We start from the raw sequence: 14,942 nt of genomic DNA, 5'->3' as shown, positions 1-14,942 counted from the left end.
CCGAAATCTAAACATTAAAATACGAATTTACGTGTTCAAAATAATCTGGAAACTAATTAGTAATATAATCACCAAAATTTCAAAACATCATTACTATAAAAGCCCTAAATCAATTGTTCATAAAAACCCTAAAATCATGATTTTCAATAAATTGAAACCCTAGGTTTATAATTCATAAAATATGAAATTTATAACATAAATATAATCTGAAATTTATAATCTTTATACCATTAAAATATAATTTAATACTAAAAATATAATCTTTATACTAAAATCAAAACCCAAAACAATTAAAATAACATTAAGCAAAATAATGAAACAAAGGAGGATGAAAATAAGACTAACCTTTTTGTGTGGGAAATTTTGGGGATGTATGGGGTATTTATAGGAGAGAGAGTGGTGTAGGGTTAGTTTTAAGATTGGGCCTCATAAAATTAATGGGCCAATTAAGAAAAGAAAGTGGGTTTGGTTTGTTTGCTAGATATAAATTAGTGAAGAAAGGTTCATAAAAAGTTCTTTGTAATAAAATCGTTCATCAAACCCAAAAATAATTTGAAACTTTTGAAATTAAATCCGAAAAAAATACAAATAAAAATTATGAATAATTTATTGAAAATCATGAATACAAATAAAAAATACAAATAAAAATTATGAATAAAATATAATTTCATTACTGATATATTTAAAAATACGGGGGATTACAGGTAGAGTATGAGCTGTGCCGAACATGCTGAAAAATTATAATTTTGATTGTAAAGGTTGTGCTCTTTTTCCTAAATATGTGGTTTACATCTTTATATTACTTAACTAACAATTAAATAAATCTCCACCAATGATACTTTACTCCGTATACTATAAAATTCAACCTATGACCTATACCCTATAAATTTCCTAAAATTTGTACAAGCTCTACTATTACAATTATAACGAAACAGATGGTGTAATGAAGGGCTTGTTTGGCATTGTTTTTGTTTTCAGTTTCCAGTTTTGTTGGAAACAAAAAAAAATAGGAAACAAGAAAAAGGTGTTTACGCTTTTCAGTTGTCAATTTTCAAAATTATCATGATTTAAATAAATTTGACTAATTTTTTATTTATTATATGGCATATATTATATGATTTTATAAAACAAAAAACCAAAAACGATAGTGATGACAAACGAACCCGAAATTCTTAGCGGGGAATTGAAGAGAACTCGCTTTTATATGGGGTAGGATCAATCCACCCGTATTGAAAACTTAAAACTTAATGGGTTGGTTTACAGCTTAACATTGGTGGCCCATTACCCAAACTTCCGCGTTAAGAGAGATCTCATTCTCATATTAATCTCCAGATTTTAGAGAGATATACACAAAGCCCGGAGGAGAGAGAAAGTCGCCCATCTTCTGCCGCGTTAGACTTTCAACTTTCGTTTTGCTTCGTTGATTCTGTGGTAGGGTTTCGTTCTTTTGTTGTTTGTTTTTTCGTTGAAATTTGATTGATTTTTTTTGTTTTTTTTGATGATTTTGTTGTTTATTTAGGGTTGATTTATTGTTTTTGAGTTTAGTTTTCTGTGTTTGATGATGATTTGTGTTATTTTAGGTTGATTTTGTTGTTTTTTTTTTGTGTGTTATTTTGGTTTAATATGTTGAATTGAAGTAGATTTGGTTTAGGGTTTATTTTTGAATCCCGTGTAATTGAGATCTGATTTATCCTGTGCAATTGAGTCTTATTGTTTCTTTATTTGTCTGAAGATTCTGCTACCTCAATTATATTAATTTGTTATCATTCGTCTGTTTGGAGAACAAACATTAATTTGAAAGTAGTTTTTTAAATGGTATTTGAAAATTAAATTTTTAGTTGCAAATCTGAACTTTTAAAAGCCTATATATTCAAATTTGATTCTAGGAATTAGGAAAAATATATACTCAGGGCGATAACCTTACCTATTGGGAGATATAGGGACGAGTTGAGTGAGATTTGGGCTTGTTGTCGTGACTTTGTACATAGCATAAGGGGAATTGTACCGTTTTCCGTTGTTTATTGATGTTTTGATTTGATCTTTTGGAAATTTACATTTACGAAAAAAAAGTTAGGAGGAAAAGGGGGATTGGAGGTAGGATACAGCATCCTCGAGTTGGTTGTTGGTTTTTAAAAGGAAGAGAAGGGGATAATTCAGAATTTTGGATAGGAGGAAAAGGGGGATTGGAGGAAAAGGGGGTTGGAGCTGTTAATGTAAAACTGTACAAGTAGTATGAATAAATATCATTGCTGAGCTACTGTATACAAGATAGTTGCATATATGTAAATCTCTCTCATGTATTGATGCAAAAACTGAGCTTTCTATTAGACTTTGTTTTTCCTCCGCCCTTCATGTAAATCAATTTTTTTATGAATTATTTGATCCGTGCTGAATGCATTATAGTATTTCTCTGCTGTACGATAAATCAATGTTGACTCCCAGGTTTATGAGACTTTGTTAGAATTTGACCAGACATGGTTTGTAATGCAGTCATGTTTTGTTGCAATTGATATTATTTAGTTGTGAATGGGCTTTATGACAATTCATATGTACTATAAGTGAACTAAATTTCTGTTTTTTTGTGGATTTTCAGATTTAATCACCCCACTTGAGGAAGCATCTGTTTCTCTTAAATATTTGTCCTTATGGATAAGGCTTTGGATATGTCTTTGGATGATATCATAAAGAGCAAGAAAAGTGCTGGCAGAGGTAAAGGACGAGGTGGTGCCCCTCGAGGGCGTGCTGCTAGAGGAGCTGTTAGTGGTGGAAGAATGAGAGGGATAGGTAGAGGGGCAGGCCGTCAGGGCCCTCTTGGAGTAAATACTCGACCTTCATCTTTCGCTATAGCCAAGGCAAGCCCAAACTTCGGATGTTTTATACATTCTTTTTAAGTCTGGCATGTGGTTTAGGGAGCTGTGCTGAATGGTGATCTTAAGTATAGAAATTGAAACAAGCAATGACTCATAACCTAATTTTATATGGAGAAGGCTTCTGATGTATTCAGCGCATCATTAGTGCTATCCCATGTTTCCATATCGTGGTTCATGTAATTTCTTCCAGAAAGTGTTATTACATCGTTCTGAGGGACATCTGATGATTTATATAACGGAATTCCTTTGCTGCCTCTTGTTAAATCTTGCTATCATCATGGTCAGTGAGGATTGTTGCCAGTCAGCCATTTGAACCAGATCAATCATTAGTTCATATTTGATAGTGCTTCATCTTTTTGTTTCTTTTGCCGATTTGTATATAGACCAAATGGGATGGTGAACTATTTTGCTATGTCTGGGATTCTTCTATGCAAGTTACTGTCCTACTTCGACATCCTTTGCTGAGCAAAAATAAGTTCACTTCAGAAAAGAGATCTCTATAGCTTATTACTGATGTTACATATTGCTTCATTCCTACAGTTTCTTTCTACATTCCATCTCACCCTTTTGTTAATCTTGAATTCACTTACTTCTGGTCATGATGATGGCTTGTCTGGTCTCCTCAGTGGCTTATCTGGGCTTTCAATATATTTGGATTGATCATTAGTTGTTTCATTTACATTTTATGATATGAAAATATCACATTGACACCTCAAGAATGGCGACTCGCTGTTTTTCTAGTATGCTGACATCGACTTTTCCTCCATCTGGGTTCTGTTTCCCAATGGTATCGCCAGTCTTTTCGCAGAACCAAGAACTTCCCATGGCAGCAAGATTTGTTTGAAGACAGCCTTGCAGCTGCAGGACTACCCGCTATGGAAAATGGTACAAAGTTACACATTACAAATCTGGACTGTGCAGTTAGCAATGATGATATAAGGGTACAGCCTGATTTCATTAATTTTCAATTAAAGACATTGCGACTGGTTTCTTTTAGCCCTGAAATTTGAGCTTGGAATCAGGAGCTTTTTTCTGAGATTGGGGAGCTGAAACGTTATGCTATCCACTTTGACAAAAATGGTCAACCCAGTGTAAGTCAATGGTTTTTGCCTTATTTTTCTCCTTTTTGATGCCAACTTTATTGAAATTTGCATGTTAGGTGTTTGTACCATTATCTATACATCTGTTTTTTGCTTCTGAATTTACCTGCTTAAGTATATATTGATTATTTTCTGTGGTTCCCCATAACAGTTTCATTTTATTCCGCTTGTCTTTGATGTTGAAATTCGGTGATTCTTGACACTGTGATTGTGGTGCCTTTTACTTTCTTCTCTTGTCAGAGGGAGAGATGATTGCATCTAATTAGAATACATATTTGCAACTTAATTTTGTTATATGAAAGCAATCAAGTGGTTCTTGGTCATTCATTATGTTATATTCATCTTAACATGTTGATTTTTAATTCAGAAGTATGTGCATTTGTATATTTGCTTGGTGTTCACTTTTTATCTTATTTTCTAGGCATATTATTCTCATCCTAAATATTTTTTGCTCCTTTATCTTCACTGTGATATCAATGTGTGCTATTTCTTTTACACCATCATGCAGTTCTTTTGTGTCTTGGTTGCTTGTGTGGGTTTTACCCTAGAATACTGATCTAGCTTTTGTTGATGAATCTAAATTGTAGGGATCAGCTGAAGTCGTCTATGCAAAAAGGAGTGATGCTTTTGCCGCCCACAAGAGATACAACAATGTTCAGCTTGACGGAAGACCTATGCGGATTGAAGTTGCAAGCCCTAACACAGGTGGGCCTGTGTCTGCTCGTGTAAACATCGTAGGAGGCACCAATGGAAAGGCATCAAGAAGAGTTGTCATGACGTATGTTCCTATGTCTAGAGCTCATATATTCATATCTTCTGTGTCTCTCAGCAATTATCTTGTCTGCCTGATTTGTTTGTTTTCATGAAGACATAGTATCTCTTACACAGTCATCTGCGATGTGTTTAATCACACATGAAATTATTATTTTGTAATATCAGTCATTGCTATGTTGTGTCTTAATCATATGTGGATTAACATTAAACAACATACAACGGTGTGACCGTACTATAAGATACTTGTATGTTATGGGAAAATTAGATTAGAGGAATGTGCTGTAAAAAGTGGCTGTTTTGTTAGATTTTTTTTTTTTTTTTTTTTTTTTTTTTTTTTTTATAAGAACATAGGTTGTGGAATGAAACAATTTTATAACGTATGCCACTTTGTATAAGGTAATTTGTGAGAAACAAGATTAGTTTGGGTGTATATGAATAAGGCAAACTGATGCTCTAATAAGGAGATGTTTTAATATTCTCCTTGCATGGTTGCCACAGGAAAAGAGGAAGGATTGAGAATAGTTGGACTTGGAGTCATAGTAGGAATTGTTGGACGATTGGACTTGAGGCTTATGGAAGACTTTGCCCTATATAGGAAATAGTTGCGTGATAGGATATTTGTGGGTTACTACAAGTGTGAGTCTTTTCTTTATAGGATGTGTTTAATTTATATGTGTGCTTCTTTGCTGCCATATACTATTTTTGTTTTTTTTTTCCTTTTAGAATACTGTGTTTCAAAAAAAAAAAAGCTCTCAAAATATGTGGTTTCTACAAATTAAGGCAATTGGTGAGGGAGAGAGAGAGTGCTGATAGAGTAAAAGAGTGTTGAAAGATGGGTCGTAAGAAAAAAGGTAGATCAAGTAATAGAGAGTTGGCGGAAATGTGTAATTATTGCCGGTTAAATATTGCCGGTGAAGAGGGGTACATTAGTAAAAGAGGGTTGCGAAAAATGAAATAAAGTGAAAGTGATGGACGTTCTAGCACACAGAATCGCTAACAATCACTTTGTCAAATCTCCCCCTATAATCACCTACATAACTGCCCAAAAAACAAAAATAATCCGCTCAACATAAAGTTAAAGACGTACAAACAGATAACATTCCATCTGGAGCATTTGGTTGCATAAAAACAACAATTTACGTGGCTATCAAGTTCCTTGTTTATTATGCTCAGAATGGACATAAAGTTTAGGATCAATATTTTATATGTACTATTCGCAACATGTCATGAGTGGAAAGTGGATTTTAGTGATGTGAAGGACTGAGTAAAGAGGAGATGATGAGTTTGTTTTAAGAAGGGTTTGAGGCTTGGGTCTCTTATATTAACCATTTGAAACATTGTATGATACTGATATATTCCCGATACCAAATGATGATGATGACATAGATGTGATATCCTTTTTGTGTGGAATATTGGTACAATTTATTGGGCAATGTGTGTGTATTTTTGTTTCTTATACTTCTTTAGGTGAATGAAGTTGCTAATATTTTTTCAGTAAAGAGTTTTGAGTTTGCAGCCGTTAATTCCCCACCCCCTCTCACCCTTGGGTGCTCCGTATAATATTTTGTTTACATCATTTGATTTTTATGATGATCTTATATCTCATGCAGGCAAAGAGGTGGCCGTACAGCTTCATTGGCTCAGACAAATCGTGGTGTTGGGTGAGTCATTTTCTGTTCCTGGCACTTTGATAAGCTTTGAATTGTTGTGTTTTTTAGCTCAACAAATTCTTTTGTTCTAGTGATATCTCTGACCAACATTTTGTGATTGTTTGGCTGGACTTGCTATCATATCTATTATCCAATTCCTTGTAGACAAGGTTATGGATCAAGCAAGGGAGGAAAGTTAATAGCCCTATATACTAAAACCGTTTTTGTTTCCACCTCTCCATTGTTTGAGTACTGAGGATGCTAGTGCTCATACACTTTAGTGTTTAACTAGGAAATTTATGAACACTTTAGCTCTCCAACTTCCCTTTTGTATAAATTCTCTTTTTGGTGGCTAAGCAGAAAGCAGATTGGTACTTGTCATCTATTCTGCAAAAAGCTCACCCCAGAATTTATTAATATTTCTACAAGCTGGTCTTTTTCAGGGTGCCCTCGTTTCTTTTGCTTATGAGAATTAGCTTCAACAAATATTTGTAAACATTGCTTTAAAAATCAAATTAATGTGTTGTTGAATTCATTATATAAAAGTCTAATGATATACTACCTCCGTCCCATTTTAGTTGTCTCATTTGACTTAAAATGTGTGTTTTTTAGGTCAAATGGGGCAAGTAAAATGGGACGGAGGGAGTATACATATATATTAGATAAATATATAGTTAAAGTTCAATGTCGAAAGTTTGGTTGCTGTATAATTAAGAGATAATAAACTTGCCTTTATGTCAATTCTTAACTTACACTTTGTTTTGGTTAGCAATTGTGTAGAGAAGGAAGGGGTGGAAAAAGAGGGATAGAAAGGTTGTGAGGTGAGTGGAATACTGTGGGCTATCATTTTCCTACCAATTCATTTCAACAATGGAGTGATTTGATTTATCAAGAGGAGAATGATAATGGATCTGCAAATTTCCTTCCCTTGTCATCCAAATTAGTTGATGTCCCTTACTTTCTCTTCCCTCCCTTTTCTTTTCCAAATATTTTTATCCAAACTTTAGAAAACATATTAGCTAAGGGAAAAAAACGAATTAATGTGTGAACTTTGGAAAATAAGATGAGTAACTTCAGCGTTAAAAAAAATAGGTTAATTGGATCTTTGGATATGATATTTGGTTATTAGATTTGAAATTTTGGATGTTTTAATTTTTTTCAAATCGGATATGGTTTTGAATGCATTGGCTCTACTGGATAGTTTTCTCGTACTTTTGACTTTTATTGTTGCCACATTTCTTTTTTATTGCATGTGATACCCTTGTGCTTTTGACTTCTCGTGTTTGCTATACAAACTTTTAGTCTGTCTCAAATAAATTGTCAAAAAAAAAATTAAAAAAAAATAAAAAATTGTCACGTACCTTTGTGGAGAGTTTTATGTGATGATTTTCTGCCTTATCTATTATATTTAATATTTTTATTTATTTATTTATTATTATTATTATTATTTTTTTTTTTTTTTGATAGAATGATAGAGGATGTGAGATGAAGAGATCCTAACTTTGGTAGTTGGAAGAGAAATAATGAAATAAATCATGCCTTGATAGAAAGTGTGGCGATTAGATGGGATGGACATTTTGACGGTTAATTTAAATAGATCGAGTATTTCATAACATGTGGTACCTTTGTACTTGTGACTTTTATTTTAGTGCTCTCACTTGTACAATGTAGTAAGTAATAGAAGAATACTGCATGTAACAAATATAAAATTTTCTACCAATTAATTTATGAGCACATTCTTGTATGACAGTTACATTATGTGGTCCAATCTTCTAATGGTAGAAGTCTATAGGTACAATAGTACTTTTTCATGAATTTCTCAAAACATTAACATTGCCCCTCCCCCCATTAAAATTCAAGCGGGTTCCAAAAAATTTTAAATCGTGTGTACCAAGGGAAATTTTCAAAGCACAAGGGCATTTTGTCGCTAAGTTGTAGTGCGAGGGTACTACCAATAACATCGACCCCTTTCTCAATGTCACCATTCCACATTTTGTCCTAGATAGTTCCATGTCATAAGCCAGCGGTCTCTTGAACAATAAGTAGATCAACCAATTGACATTGCATCTATGTCAACTTTTTTTGTTTAAATAAATCCCTCCACCCTGCCCCGTGCAGTGTTCACTTGTTGCTTCTTTTGTAGCTGTGGTGGTGTTGGTTTTTTTTTTAAAAAAAACTATGTTTATATCAGAAACATAAACTAGTTTAATATTCCTTATAGACTTTTGCTTTATTGAAAATTTAGTTCCTTTTACTATTTTTGTTTGCTGTTTATGAATTTCTTCAAATGTCACTTGATCTATTAGTTTAATTAATTAGGAACTGTTGAATAAGCCATGTTGGATGCTTCTTGTATTTGCCAGCACAAATATATATGTTTTACAAATTACTTGTATATAAATCGTAGTTGCTAGATATGTCATTAACACGTTGATATTACCTGAGTATAACTCGTGTGTATTCTGAGAGTTTGAAATGTGCGGCTCTGATTTTGTTTTTGTTATTGATTGTGATTTTGCTGACACATGTAGGCAACAAAGAACAAGAGGTGGATTTAGAAATGGCCCAGCACGTGCACAAATGCAAACCCGAGGTGCAGGCCTTGGTCAATCTCGGGGAAGAGGACGGGGTCGTGGAAAGAAGCAGCTAGACAAATCTGCCGAGGATCTTGACAAGGAGCTGGAGACCTATCATGCTGAAGGGATGCAGATCTCCTAGAAAGTTGCATCATCACTGACACTGGAGTTATGTGATTTACTGCAGTGTGCTGTGTGCAGATACTAAATTCTGTGTTTCTGGGATGTGTGGCTTGCATGGGAACTTGCTTTTTTGGCTTTTTGCTGCACTTGAGTTTAATTGTTTAAACAGATCTGATTTAGCATCTCTTTTTATAACTCTATTAGTAGTTATATCGTTTCATTATTTTATTTATTTTTACTGTTTCTTTATCTGCTGCTCATGGGTTATCCTTCTTCTGGAGAAGACGGAAGAAATTAGGTGTCGGGGAAAAGCTTTGACAACTGCTTGTCTTTCCATTGACACTTGATGTCTTCTTGGTGATCTGGTCATTGGGGTTAAACATGCTCAACTTTGTTATGGCAAGAGTAGCATCAGCCGGAGAATGGACTTTACAGATTCTCGTTTGATAGTAGTTATTGGTGTCTTTAGATTAGAGTAACCTAATGTAGAATTTTGATAGGACAATTGTAGCAGGTAGCTCTCGTAAAGTATGAAAGTGTTTTTGCTAATTTTCATTATTGTTCAACTATATTGTGCTCTTCAAACTGTTCAAGATTAATATAGAAGTAGAAAAATTACCCATAAGTGCCACACCTTATTGCCTATGAATAATGTGAACCATAAACACTTGAGTACATAACAAATAATGGAGGATGTCTATGCTACTAATTACTCTTGTTATGATTTGTTAGTATTTCTATACCTCATATTGATATAATAATCGTATTAATATAAAGTCTAAATATACCAACAATCTTGTTAGTAGATCTCTATTGGTATAGAGACTATTTAATAATTTGTCACTTCTCATCAAGTTATATCGATAGTTGGTGAGTTGTGGACACCAGTGACGTTTACTACACACATTGTCACGCTACACAACAAAATTTTACGAGAATTAAAGTATTACTCGTTTATTATTCTATTTCTTTGGTCGTATTGAGCTAAATATTTATTGACTTTATTCGCTGTTATTTGTTATCTACCTAAACGTTCCTGCACATATCTTAAGGTAAATTGTAATTTTAATGAAGCTAAGTTTTATTGATAAAAGATGAATAATAAAAGAATTTGTGAGGTTTTAGTTGATTAAAAGTAAATATTAAATAATCATAAATAAGATAGTGATATTAATGTACTAAATGAGAATAACTACAAAGTATAAACCATACAATATGCGGGAGTTTAGTTGATTAAAAGTAACGAAAACATGAATAATAAATATGCATACATATTTTGAGAACCTAGAGAGTATAAAACTTTTTTTTTTTTTTTTTTTTTTTTGGTTCTCGCTTTAACCTTGCATGATTTTAAAAACTTATATTATCTTTTAAAAATCAAAGCACGGAAAACAAAAGAAACACACACGTGGGAAGAAACTAGATGGAAAGAGCATCTAAACATTAAACATAACATAACAAATTGACTTTCATGCTCTATATAAGATCAACAAGCTATAGTTCTAATACCTCCAACACTTAACTATTCAATTTTTTCTCCATTTTCTTTAATTTCTTCCATTTTGAGTTGTATTAAAAAATGGCTACCTCATCATCAATGGCATCCATGAAAGCTCTATCATCATCTCTCAAATATAATCCCTCAAAAACAAAAATATCATCTTTACTTCCCCAAAATCTTAAGATTTGCCACTCATTTTCATCTCAATCTCTAAAATTCACTAATAATAACAACAATCTATTTGCAAAGCATGATCAACATGAACACCCCAACAAGGGTTCGGCAGCCACTAAGTACTACCAGAACAACAAGTCTGACTTTCAACCTCAGCCGCAGCCTGAGCATGATGTTGTTGATTCACGATCAAGTATGTCATCCATCTTCTCCCTTTTTAGATTAGTTCAATTTCAAATTTGTATGATCTTGATTTTTTTTATTTTTTATTTTTTGCTTAATTAATGTTATAATGAGTGTATGCATGCTTTTTTTTTTTTTGTTAGATTTCCTAGCTTGTTTAATGTTGAAGTGCTTAATATGACTAGATATTTAAGTTTTGAGTAAGGTTGATCTAGATTCGGGCAATATGATAAATGCTCGGGAATGTTTATTATACATCAGGTTATATTTAGTAATAATTGATACGGTCAAACTTGATATAGTTTTTAATAATACAATAATTTGACCTTAAAAATACAAGTTTATCACCTATGTAATGTTCATCGACTGTTAAAATTGTAAATAAATTAATATTTTTTTTTTATTAATTAAGGATCCATTGTTGTTGATATAAATAATTACGAAAATGTCATGTTATTCGTTCTTTAGAGAGTTGTTGGTATAATTTATGAAGTATAGGTGTGTCAATTATTTTTTGAAAGTAGAAAGTACGTTCTTTAGAGAGTTTATCTGCCAATTTGATCAGTAATGATGTAATTGATCTTGTCTTACATAAATAGAAAAGTTTTTTTTTTTTTTTTTTTTTTTTTTTTTAAAAAAAAAAAAAGAAAAAAAGAAGATTAAAATAGAGAGAACATAAATCAAAATTTGAATGAGACTAGGACTAATGTAGTTGAACCTTTAAAGTTTAGTCCCAAGTTTTAAGATTTGGGGTGACATCATCATCTTGACTCTTGAATCTTAAAACTTATGTCCAATTTTCTTCTTAAATTTCAAGTAAGTTTCAAGTTGAGTCTTGAAATTCCAAGACCCAACTTAAAACTTAAGATTGAGACTCACCTCACTTTTAGTTTTTTTTTTTTTTTTTTTTTTTTTTTTTTTTTTTTTTTTTTTTAAATTTTTTCACATTTTTCTACATATAATATGTCATATATTTGAATCTTAAGGCTAAAATGATAAATTTGTGCAAGTCTTGGTGAGTCTTAATAAGAATTAGATGACATCATTTTCAATTGGGACCATAAAAAATAATATCACATCTAAGTATTAAAACTTAGGGCTAAACTTGCTCTAAGTGTACTATGGTCCACATTTGTATCTTGACTTTAATAAAATCCACTAAAATTAAAATTTGGGATGACATCATCATCTTGAGTCTTAATATTTATGTTTAAGACTTCCTCCATTTTTCTTCTTAAATCTCAAGCAAGTCTCAAGTTGAGTCTTGAAATTCTAAGACTCAACTTAAGACTTGAGATTGGAACCCACCTCAATTTTATTTTTATTATTATTTTTTTAACACTTTTCTACATAAAAATAAATAAATAAATAAATAAAAAATGTCATATATTTGAGTCTTAAGGATAAAGTAATAAATTTGGACAAGTCTTAGTGAGTATTAACAAAAATTGAATAACATCATTTTCAATGGAGACCATAAAAAATAATGTCACATCCAAGTTTTAAGATTTGGGGTTAAACTTGCTCTAACACACAATAATTTCGATAGTGATTTGCGCCAACTTTCATTATACATCACCATCAAGGTATATCTTACATAGTGGAGGATCTTCGTTGAGGTTTGTTAGGACCAAAGGCTCTGTCAGTGAATAATTTCAAAATTAGATTTGTCATTGTATGTTTGGAAAATATATACAAAGGCGAATTTAACAAGAACTTAAATCACTGTATTATATGTTTTTCTTCTTAATTAGTGATTTTTTTTTTTTTTTTTTTTTTTTTTTTTTTTGAAGCTCATATGAATAATGTATAAAGTCAAAACATTTAAGCTAAAAGTAAGAGAAATTTGCGAGAAAGAACCTTTTAAAATGACTTGTTCGTGAGAAATGACCTTATATATAAAAAAAAAAAAGTGGCAAATTAGGACCTTACTTCAAAAAAAAAGTTGTGAGGTGAGACCTAAAAAATTACATTACCTTTTGATGGATTTTGGCGCGGCGGAAGTATTTTTGGGGTCGGTGGGATTTCAGCGAGGTGGAGGTGATATTCGAGGGTTTATGTAGAATTTCAGCAAGGTGGAGGTGGTTTTTGACGGTGAGATGGTTTTCGGGGGGTTCGTGTGGGATACGAGTGAGGTGGAGGTGGTTTTCGGGGTTGGTGTTAGGGGTGAGCAAACCGGGTACCTGGTCAAAATTTTAGGACCCGAACTTGAAATTGGTTGGAACCGGGTCCTAAAATTCGGAACCGGAATTGGAATTGGTTTAACCGGGTACGTATGTAATTATTAAAATATAATACTAATTATAATTTTTATTTTAGTTAGGTTCATTTTTAGTGTTTAATACTTATATTTAAATATGCATAAAGCTATTTGTATTCATGTTAGGTATTAATAGTACTTTTTTATTTTACAAATTAGATACATTCAACATATTTTATTATTTAAAATTTATTTAGTGTAGTATATATTGGGTAACCGGGTACCCAACCGGGTCCGGTTCCAATAAGTTGAGAATTGGAATTGGAATTGGTTATAACCGGGTCCTTAATTTATTACCCGGAATTGGAACCACCAAGTCCAATCTCGGTTCCGAACCCACCAGTTCCTAACCGATTCCGGTTTCAATTCCGGGTACCTGGAATTTTTGCTCACCCCTAGTTGGTGTGGGATTTACGGGAGGTGGAGGTGGTTTTCAAGGGTCAGGGTGGGATTTCGGCGAGGTGGAGGTGGTTTTCGAGGGTCAATGGTCGAATTTTGTCAAAATGTCCCATCTCACAATTTTTTTTTGAAATAAGGTCTCAATCTGTCTTTTTTTTTTTAATTTTTTTTTTATAAGGTCCTTTCTTACAATTAACTCACTATAAAAGATCCTTTCTTGCAAAATTTCCAAAAAGTAACGATAAAAGTGTAAAAAGTTTTGACATACTGTATTTATAGAGTATACTTCTAATAGTTGTTGAAGTTCGAATTTGACCCCTAATTTTTAGTCCAAGATCCACCGCTGTGTAATGAATATATCCTATGCATGGTACATTGCTACATTGACGCATAATGTACATACATACTCTTAACATGTCTAATTGAACAATGTGTATTCAGCTAAGGTACAAGAGTTGTGTGTGTACGAGATAAACGAGAGAGACAGAGGAAGTCCAGCATACCTAAGACTAAGTCAGAAACAAGTTAACTCACTTGGAGATCTCGTACCATTCAGCAACAAGATCTACACCGGTGACCTGCAGAAACGGTTAGGAATGACAGCAGGTTTATGCATTTTAATCCAACATGTACCGGAAAAAAAAGGTGACAGATATGAAGCAATTTACAGCTTCTACTTTGGGGACTACGGACACCTGTCAGTTCAAGGGCCCTACTTAACATACGAGGACACGTGTTTGACTGTTACTGGAGGTACAGGAGTTTTTGAAGGGGTTTATGGGACAGTTAAATTACAGCAGTTAATTTTCCCATTTAAATTGTTTTACACATTTAGTTTAAAAGGGATTAAGGATTTACCTTCAGAATTGTTGACTAAAGCTGTGACTCCTTCTCCTGCTGTTGAGCCTTCTCCTGCTGCTAAAGCTTGTGAGGCACATGCTGTTTCCCCTAATTACACTAATTAAGGGCTTAATTAGAGTGATTAGTGTTAGATGTTCAATAAAAGACAAAGTGAATGAGCTGTGTTTTTTTTCAAATAAAAACTTTGTAATGAGATTAATGAGGTACTAATCATGCGGTTTATTTTAATGGAGGTTGTATTGTAAGGGTTTTGTTATTTATTAGGGAAAATTTTGATTCTATTAATCTCACTTTTAGCCAGTTCACCTTTAATAATCAAACCTTTAGATTAGGGGGGATTTTTCTATGTGGTTGGCCACACCGTATGGCCAGGGTTACTGGAGTTACTCGAGTTACTTTTGACCGAATAACCCCTCAAGTAACCCCTGATTGAGTAACCCCTAACCGAGTAACTCCAATAAACCCCGAACGA

At 32.9% G+C, this 14,942-nt stretch overlaps 2 protein-coding genes across 3 annotated transcripts; both read left to right on the top strand.

The window, feature by feature from the left end:
* Positions 1-1,279: 1,279 nt before the first annotated feature.
* LOC145562291 (THO complex subunit 4C-like) lies at positions 1,280-9,292 on the top strand. Of its 2 annotated transcripts, none has more exons than XM_081622513.1 (7): positions 1,280-1,431; positions 2,594-2,852; positions 3,668-3,811; positions 3,893-3,961; positions 4,558-4,748; positions 6,355-6,405; positions 8,925-9,292. In XM_081622513.1, exons 2-7 carry the CDS (start codon positions 2,646-2,648, stop codon positions 9,109-9,111), a joined length of 849 nt encoding a protein of 282 aa, XP_081478639.1. In that variant the 5' UTR covers positions 1,280-1,431; positions 2,594-2,645; the 3' UTR covers positions 9,112-9,292. The 2 variants fall into 2 exon arrangements, with proteins under 2 accessions (XP_081478639.1, XP_081478640.1); XM_081622514.1 differs by lacking the exon at positions 1,280-1,431 and adding an exon at positions 1,556-1,580.
* Positions 9,293-10,465: 1,173 nt separating this feature from the next.
* LOC145563671 (allene oxide cyclase, chloroplastic-like) lies at positions 10,466-14,730 on the top strand. Its single transcript, XM_081624103.1, has 2 exons — positions 10,466-10,960; positions 14,051-14,730. Exons 1-2 carry the CDS (start codon positions 10,672-10,674, stop codon positions 14,572-14,574), a joined length of 813 nt encoding a protein of 270 aa, XP_081480229.1. The 5' UTR covers positions 10,466-10,671; the 3' UTR covers positions 14,575-14,730.
* The last annotated feature ends 212 nt before the right edge of the window (positions 14,731-14,942 follow it).

Source organism: Chenopodium album, chromosome 10, assembly GCF_948465745.1.
Source record: "Chenopodium album chromosome 10, dcCheAlbu1.1, whole genome shotgun sequence".
Taxonomy (NCBI): domain Eukaryota; kingdom Viridiplantae; phylum Streptophyta; class Magnoliopsida; order Caryophyllales; family Amaranthaceae; genus Chenopodium; species Chenopodium album.
Note: the sequence above shows the minus strand (reverse complement) of the source record. Positions and strands in the feature narration are given on the sequence as shown.

Coding starts and splice junctions, on each gene's coding strand:
- LOC145562291 (XM_081622513.1), top strand. CDS start 2,646: ATGGATAAGGCTTTGGATATGTCTTTGGATGATATCATAAAGAGCAAG. Junction 3,812..3,892: donor TTAGCAATGATGATATAAGG/GTACAGCCTGAT, acceptor GCTTGGAATCAG/GAGCTTTTTTCTGAGATTGG. Junction 4,749..6,354: donor TCAAGAAGAGTTGTCATGAC/GTATGTTCCTAT, acceptor TATCTCATGCAG/GCAAAGAGGTGGCCGTACAG.
- LOC145563671 (XM_081624103.1), top strand. CDS start 10,672: ATGGCTACCTCATCATCAATGGCATCCATGAAAGCTCTATCATCATCT. Junction 10,961..14,050: donor TGTTGTTGATTCACGATCAA/GTATGTCATCCA, acceptor ATGTGTATTCAG/CTAAGGTACAAGAGTTGTGT.